Below are 9,351 nucleotides of genomic sequence, written 5' to 3'. Positions count from 1 at the left end.
GCCTCAAACCGACATCTCTCTATACCCTTCCACAATTACAACTACTACTCAATCGCTTAATCTTCCTGAGTCTGATCTCAACAATAAGACACGAGAATTTAGTTCGTTCCACAACTGAATCAACATGAAAGATGTTCCAATACACTCATAACTCTAGACTATGCATCGCATCAAGACAGAAACCAAACACCCAATAGTCCTTTCTACACCTCAAGCAAACCCTTCTCGTCACATTCAAACCATATGAACACATCTCGCAGTCACATCATACTCATCACGTAGCCATCCAGTCATAGATTCCACTAATAGGGACACTACCGGACATATAAATCCAAAAGCACGCGCTCACACAGTAACCATCTCTATGCTCAAGCTACAGTAAAAACCCGGCCTCAAGTTCTCCAGATTGGCCAATCATTAGCATACTGAAACCACATCTCGCACCTCATCTATAGAATCACAAGCCGTCGATGCACAGCCAGTTCCGAGCGCTCACATGTGCATACGAATGCATGGAAGGAATTCCAATAGTTACGTTTCAAGCTGAATCAATGGCGCAGGATAAGGAAGGAAAGATGGGTTGCATATCCTAAATGTCATGTAGCCTTTCAAAGATAGGTATGGACGTCATCATACCGATCTGCAAGACTCTACTAGACACTTGCTCATGACTTGTAGAACCTATGAACCTAGAGCTCTGACAGCAGTCTGTCACGACCCAAAATCCACAAGTCGTGATGGCACCTAACCTAACCCGCTAGGTAAGCCAACTATACTATCCAACTCCCATAATATTTAATAAGCCAGTTGAACAAAATAAATGATCTGGATCTATTACATTCCCCCAAGGACTGGTAGTACAAATCATGAGCTTCAAAGAATAGAGTTTACAAAGCTAATATGAAGTAAATACATCATATGTTTGAAAAGTACATAAACAGAGTTTTATAATTCTAAGGTTACCGTGAACAAGAGGCAGCTACAGCAGGAATGCAGGCATGCCTTCAAATCCAGCAACTATCGGACACGGCAACATCGGCATCCGGAATTTGCACGCAATGTGCAGGAAGTGCAGTATGAGTACAACCGACCCCATGTACTCAAAAGTGACAAACTTAACCTCAAGTTGAAAGTAGTGACGAGCTGGAACATAGGTCGGGTCCAACACCAATAACCAATAGCAGTTCATACAACGTAGAGCATATAACCAAGGAAATAATCTCAGAGATACCAATGTTCAGCTTTTGCACAGTTTTTCAGAAATAGTTCTGCTTTTCAAGAATATCAGTGAAACTCAAACCCTTTACCGAAATCGTCGTAAAATACGAGATAGTTTGAAAACTGTAATTTTTCTAAAATCCTTTTCACAATAAATAAGATGTTTCATTTTCTTTCAAGATAACAAGTGTGAAATACCTCTCTATGCCATATATCAATGTGTGTAAAAGTCATGAATGACGTCATATCGTACAAGATGAGGAAAGATGCATCTTTATGCCTGTATGTCATGTGTGCATGCAAACGCCATGTATCTCAGAGATGAATCATGTACTCACACTCTCAGAGTACTCAATTTCTCACTGTCACACACTTTTCACTCATTATGCTCAACCAATCGGTACTTTATGTGGCCAATTTGGCCCAGGGAAGATCCATCCCGGAATATATATGTCACCGACCATCAGTCACTCAGTACCGATCCATCTCCGGGTATATAAATTCTTCGAACAAGATCCATGTCCAGGGAAGATCCATCCCTCAATATAATCAACCGCGCTCACTAGGGGTGTGCAGACTCTGGAGGGGCTCCTTCAGCCCAAGCGCTATAGCAAGTCAATCATGGCATTAATCAATAAAACATGTTGCGGCATGTATCCCGTTCCCATAACTGTCACTCATAATCAGGCTCTCAGCCTCACTCAGTCGCCAATCTCTCCAGTCTCACCCACGGGCTCATAAAATCATGAAAACTGACCCTGAATAATGATATGATGTATCAACAAGTTGCAACGGAGACTGAGATATTATATGAATTCATGAATGTGACTGAGTACAAAATATCAATGAAATCAATCAGATGACAGCAAGAAATGACCGCTATGGGTCCCAACAATATCGGCATAAAACATAAACATGATATCTAGCATGATGTACATCTCAATCACTTTATCACATGGTGAAAAACACAAATATCAACAAAGTGGGCCACTAAACAGTGACCTGGAAACAACAGAGTCACAACTCACAGGGTGCACGCCCACACGCCCATCACCTAGCATGTGCATCACCTCAACACCAATCACATAACACATAATTCAGGGTTTCATACCCTCAACGCCAAGTTTAGAGAAGTTACTCATCTTAAATAAGTTGATTCCAACGCCGAGCAAGCCAAACGATGCTCCAAGAATACCATCACGCGCATTCCTACCTCTGAATCAAAAACAACTCAAATACGTCAAACAATGCTAAAGGAACCAATCTCAGTCGATAAAGGTCGAATCTTTAATCAAAAGCCTAAAATTGGCCAAAAAGCCCAACCCGGGCCCGCACCTTGGAACCCGACAAAACTCTCATAATCCGTCAACCAATTCAATTACGAGTTCAACCATAATAGTTTCACTCATATCCGACTACGAATCGGTGTTCAAAACTCAAAAATGCATATTATGAAACTTTAGGCCAAAACCCCCAATTTCTCTTTAGAATTCGTCAACCAAAAGTTAAAATCGAAGATAGATTCACGAAGTATAACCAAAATCGAGTGGAGAACACTTATCCCAATTCATATGCTGAAATTGCCTCAAAAATTGCCCAATTCCGAGCTCCTCAACTCAAAATATGTTAAATGAGCAAAACCCTCATTTTAACTGTTCTGCCTCGTTTCTTGTGCCAAAAGATCGGGAAACTCACTTTTGATGCCTCCAGCGGATTACTTGTGAAATTTTAGTCAAATTAGGCTCTTGAATCACTCCATTTGACCTTATATTGAAGGAGATATGTTGGTTTCAATATTTGAAAATAGTGCAGATTTTTTAATACGTAGTCAGTGGCAATTTTGTAATTAATCTGGAAAAAAACTAGCAACCCAATTCTTAGTAAAATGACCATAAAATCCTCATATGATGTCTAAATTTGACGATTCTTTTTGCTATGGCTCCGTAATTACAATACGGATCTAATGCTTCAATCAAAACAGAAATCGAGCTTATTTGTTCAATGTGGTACCATTTATGCTTGAAGAAACAGCGTCGAAACATAAGAAAAACGAGCGCAACACAACCCAAACCTATCCGAAACTCACATGAGCCTCTCGGGACCCCGTCGAAACATACCAAAAAGTTTCATATCATAGTACGGACCTACTCGAGGCCTCAAAACACACATAACAATATCGAAACGACGAAACATACCTCAAATCAAACTTAATGAACTTTCGACTTCCAAAAACTCACGCTGAAACATTTCAAATCAACTCGGAATAAACTCAAATTTTGCACACAAGTCACATTTGACATTACGGACCTGCTCCAACTTATCGGAATCCGACCCCGAAATCAAAAAGTCCACTCCCGGTCAAACTTTTCCAAATTTCAAACTTTCGCCATTTCAAGTCAAATTCCACTACGAACCTCCAAATCACAATCCGGACGTGATCCAAATCCCAGAATCACCCAACGCAGCTAACAAAACCATCAGAAATCCAATCCGAGGTCAAATACTAAAAAGTCAAAATTGGTCAAACCTTTCCAATTTGAAGCTTCTAGCTGAGAACCATTCTTCTAAATAAATTCCGAATAACCTGAAAATTTCAAAACGGACGATTCACATAAGTCATAATACATCATATGGAGATACTCATGCCCTCACACAACCGAGCGAAGTGCAAATGCTCAAAACGACGGTCGGGTCGTTACATTTATACAAGAACACGTAGCATTTGAAAATGTAAGAGTGTGTGCCCTTATTAATAAAAATAAACAATCAATATTCAAAATATGTGTTTGAGAAAATTATTAAGCTCCTGAAAATTATAAATATCACAAGTAATAGCAAAATCTATGTTTATAATATACCACCAATTGAGAATTCTTTGCCCACATTACCTATTGGATTCCACTAAAATTCGTGAAGTGGTTGATTTATCAAAACGAAAAGCGGAAAAGATCTTAATTAATTAGTTGACTTCAAAATCTTAGATAATAGTAAAGTTTATTAATTAATTATGGTATGGTTTCTCTCTCATTTTTCTTTTATTATCTTAAATATTTTCTTAGTAAACTAATCTCATTATTGAAAGTAAAAAATAAATCATTGTTTAAGTAGGAAAGGGGTCCAATTTTAATAAGAAATATGTTGTTACATGTAACTTTTTTTTTTTTGATAACCTGATGAAGATTAAGCTTTTTTTTTTTTACACTGTCACTGTATGAAAATTAAACTCTTAATATACATAAAAGATGAAACTTACTTGTAACTGGAGCTATTATGGTAGAATAGCGTATAAAAGTTTTGTGACGGTGGTGAACAGTGGCACTAGCGTTGCAAGCATATTTAATTTTTTACTAAAAGAAAAATACAAGACCGTACTCCATTTGAAACAAAAAAAAAAAAGATGAAGATAAAACGAAAGGACGTTAATGATGATTTTACCTTCCAATTATAGATGTTGGGTAGATTTAGAGGGGTGGAAGGAGGTTTACTCGAATCTTATTCATCGGAAAATTACACTGCACATATAAGACAAAACTCGTGTTGTGCTTTTATAGATATATTTTGAATTCCCTTGACACAATCCAAAAGCATAACTCAATGGTCAATGGATTTCAAAAGCTTTGTGAGATTATTGGTTCATAATTTCATTTAATTATTTTAACTTTTTTTTGTTTTGAACCCATTAGCGAAAATCCTACCTCTGTCACCGGATGTTAGCATATCAAAACAACTACGACTTTCATTCTTTTTCATTCCAAGTGTGCATGTCACTTGTTAACAAAATGTTGCTTAACTTTGTACGAGAATTTCATAAGATAAAATAATTGCTTTACTTTGTATTAGAATTTCGTAAGATAAAAGAAGCCAGGACCTTACCATGATTGATGAACCACTGGTCAATTAGCGGCAAGAAAAAAAGAAACTAATAGCACGCAGAAAAAAGGACCAAGCTTGAAATTAAAGAGTCTTCATTATTATTGTAGAAATCGAGTAACAAGCGATGTCCTTAAAAACTATTGGTGGAAGAAGTTAGCTTTTATAAGTTGAAGTAATTAATTGCAATACGACTATAACTTTAACTCCATATTTAGTCATAATGAAGAAAATAACTAAGAAAATTAATTGATTTTAAAGTCCTAAATATTAGAAAATTAACTTAAATTACAATCTTGTTCAATGTAAAATTTATTTTTAAAGGATAAAAAAGGCGAACGACATTTCGATAGGGGCTTGTGCTTTTAATATAGTATAGATAATCCCCCTCCCCCCCCCCCCCCCATGATTATGATAATATGAAGATTTTTAATCTTCCGATCGTTTGTAGTCTTAGTATGATAACCATTTGTATTAGTAAATTTCGGATTTACTACAACATATGTTTGACCACAATCATATAATATGAATGCATATAAGTGCTTCGAGAGCCTTCATTATTATGTACAATCTAATATTATTTGGACACTATTGTTGTCATGTGTCTTTTGAACAAACAATTAGCTCTTCAGGAGTTTTTGATAAATTTTGTACTGTCAAATATTGCTTAGACATTTCTGGTATCATGGGAGAAAATCATAATCAAATGAACAATATTAAGACAATTCAAAATTTATAAATGACGAAAATTAAGAATTTCAGTATTTATACCACTAACTTTGAAAAATATCTTATTCAGGGAGAAATGCCATTAATATTTGATATTTTGTATTAAAGCAACAACCGCATAGTCAGTACATCCATTATGGGAAGATACATGAGCTGTTATTTTCTTTGGAAAAATCAATAATAACTAATTATAATATACTAATATTGGCATAGTAGAAATTATTCTACAAGATATGTATCTTTTTTCCTTAAATGATACCTAACAAATTATCCATGATATTCTGACGTACGATTGGTACGTGCAACAATGATCTTCAAACCACAAATAACATTTATATCCTTTGTTATTCTACCTCTTCAGGATGTGGGTCATAGTATTTATTCATTCACTTCGAAAAATGAAACTTAATCATTTTTTTGACAAAATTTAGCTTTTATTTCATCAAAAAACTGGCTTTACATTCCCAGATTAATGCTGACCATTAATCTCCTATTCACTATTACAAAGTAAAAACTATACTATACTGACATTAATTACACATTGCTATACTAAGGAGTATTTTCAAATTTTCCAATTCTGCTCGCTATTTGATCTTCTTTCTGCCTTGTATGTGTATACGTATTGCAATTTCCTTGCAAAGTTCATCTATGATGTATCTTCCTTTATTAAATCTCATCGAATTCCTTTCACGCCAGATGCAGTAAACAACCATTGCAAACAATGTTGTGATCATTTCTGCCCTGCAATCTTTCCTTTTTGCCATACTGCTTATCCATTTCAATTAATGCTATCAGCTTCCTATCTGTCTCGCATTGCCCATACAAATCAATACTCTTTCCCATAGCTTGTTTGTACTTGGACAACCAAAGTATAGGTGATCAAATGTTTCCACAGTCTTTGCACAGAATACACTTTCTAACCGAACTTGAATTCCAAACTTGGAAAGTCTATCCACAGTTGCTATCTTTTGGTGGATAGCCAACCATAGATGGAACTTGAACCTAGGATGGATCTATGCATGTAGATGAATACTCTTCCAATCTACTTTGGGGAATTTAGGCTGCAGTTGGACATAAGCTTTATGTATCTGAAATTTGCCTTGCTTCACAAAGCTGTCCAGTGTGTTTATGAGATTGTTATGAAATGACCTCAGCTTCTGTACTTCATCCTTTGCCTCTATGATCTTCCTCACCACCCATGCTGCTGTTTTGGGTGTGCTTACCTCTTCAATAGGCCTGCCTTTTTATGTAGTAGATGTGAGCCCATTTAATCCACAAAGTATCCTTCTTCATAGCCAAAGCCCAGAGGTGTTTTAATAAAGCTGTTTTATTCCATATCTTCATATTAATCACATTCAAACCACCAGTAGCTTTAGGTTGACATATTCTGTCCCACGCAATCAGTGCTTTCCTGGAGTAATCAGTTGAGCCAGTCCACAAGAAGGTTCTACATATAGTCTCTATCATCTTCATGATTTTATTTGGCAATAAGAAAATTTGAGCCCAATACGTTTGTATTCAAAATAACACTGATTTTATGAGTTGAATTCTACCTGAGTATGAAAGCATCCTAGCTGACCAGCATCTTACTCTCTCTGTAATCTTTTCAATCAGAGGCAAACATTGATGAATGTTCAGTTTTCTTGCAGACAGTGGAACTCCCAGATATTTAAAAGGTATACTACCCTTTTCATATCCAGTACACTCAATCAGTTGTTCCTTTATATGTTGTGCTACACCAGCAATATAAATAGAACTCTTTTCTGCACTTGCCTGCAATCCTGATGCATTTGAAAACCTCTTAAAGGTCTCCTACATTATAGTAACTGATTGTGTCTCACCCCTACAAAATATTAACAAATCGTCAGCAAAACAAATGTGTGTCACTCCCAGCTTCTTGCACTTTGGATGAAATTTGAATTCCTTCTGCATAGCTAATTGATTCATCTCTCTCTGCAAGTACTCCATAGCAATCACAAAGAGGTAAGGAGACATTGGATCTCCTTGTCTTATACCTCTCTTAGCAAGGAAAGGTCTAGTTAATCCTCCATTCAGTACTAGAGAATAGGACACTGTTGTCACACACTCCATTATCCATACGATGAATTTCTGAGGGAAGCCAAGATCTGTGAGCATATATCTAAGGAACTACCAGTCCAATGAATCATATGCTTTCCTTAAGTCAACCTTGAGTACACACCTTGGAGATAAGCCTTTCCTATTGTAACCATTGAATAACTCATGGCTAAACAGTATATTATCCACAATGCTCCTCCCTTCTATGAATGCAGATTGTGTTTTCCCAATTATACCTTCAATTACCTTTTTGATCCTTTTAGTCAGAATCTTGGCAATGATTTTGTAGACAGTAGTACAGCAAGCAACAGGTCTATAGTCTTTCACAGTTGTAGGTGCAGGAACTTTTGGAATCAATGTTATGGCTGTGCAATTCCATGCTTGCTTCATCTTGCTTGTTTGAAAAAAGAACAGTACAGCATCATATACATCCTGTTCACTTCTTCCCAGTGCCTTTTAAAGAACTCTATTGGAAATCATCAACTCCAGGGGCTTTATAATTTGGTATGTCTTTCACTGCTTCATCAACCTCTTCATATGTTACTTCCTTTATTAGCTCCTGTTGCTGTTCCAATGACAAGCACACTCTTGCTTTGATGAATTTGGTATTAGGACATGGTTTGATCCCACTGTCAGTTCCCATCAGCTGCTTAAAAAAGGTGATGAATTCTTTTTCTACAGCTTTAGGTTCTGTGACTCTAGCTCCCATATCATTGTACACAGTAGTAATTGAGTTCTTACTTGCTCTGATCTTCAGTTGTGCATAGAAGTATTTGGAGTTTGAATCCCCATAGTCTATCCAGTTTACTCTTGCCTTCTGTTTCAGAACTCTTTCTTCTATTATACTCCATTTCTCTAGTTCCTGCAAGGTCTGCTTTTCCTTCTCAATCAGATCCTGATTAAAGGGATCAAGCTTCAAATTAATCTGAGTATACTCTAGCTGCTGTCTTATTTGATTCAATCTTATCTCATAGCTTGTCATCTCCCTGTTTAATCCTTTAGTCTCAGTTTTCAATTGTTGTAAATTCTGCCATATGTTGTCCATAGGGTCATTTCCCAGCTTCCGCTTCCATATTGTATCCACCATAGTTTGGAATTCCTTGTGTTCCATTGTTACCATATACAACTTGAATGGTTTAGGATATGTATTCTTCCTTCTCCATATTTGGACCACTATAGGTGAGTGATCTGACACCCCAGGTTCTAGGCAATTAGTTTCCACATGCCCATAGTCCTTGATCCATTCAAAGTTCCCAAAGGCCTAGTCAATCTTACTGTATACCCTGTCATCTGCATGCTGCTTATTACACCAAGTATAGAAACAACCCTTTGTCTTCAATGGGGTCAGTTGCATAGAGTCAATACAATCCTTGAATTCTTTCACCTCATTCATAGTAATTGGTTGTCCTAACCTATCATCAGTGGTTAGGACATTGTTGAAGTCACCACTTATGAGCC

At 36.6% G+C, this 9,351-nt stretch overlaps 1 protein-coding gene across 1 annotated transcript; it reads right to left on the bottom strand.

The window, feature by feature from the left end:
• Positions 8,360 to 9,004, bottom strand: LOC109218817. The gene has a single exon (XM_019383214.1). The coding sequence runs from the start codon at positions 9,002 to 9,004 to the stop codon at positions 8,360 to 8,362; it is 645 nt and encodes a 214-aa protein (XP_019238759.1).

The sequence above is a fragment of the Nicotiana attenuata genome, chromosome 2, assembly GCF_001879085.1.
Source record: "Nicotiana attenuata strain UT chromosome 2, NIATTr2, whole genome shotgun sequence".
Classification (NCBI taxonomy): domain Eukaryota; kingdom Viridiplantae; phylum Streptophyta; class Magnoliopsida; order Solanales; family Solanaceae; genus Nicotiana; species Nicotiana attenuata.
This window is presented reverse-complemented; position numbering and strand designations above follow the sequence as displayed.

Excerpts from the sequence above, each read along its gene's own strand:
- LOC109218817 (XM_019383214.1), bottom strand. The coding sequence starts at position 9,004 with ATGGAACACAAGGAATTCCAAACTATGGTGGATACAATATGGAAGCGG.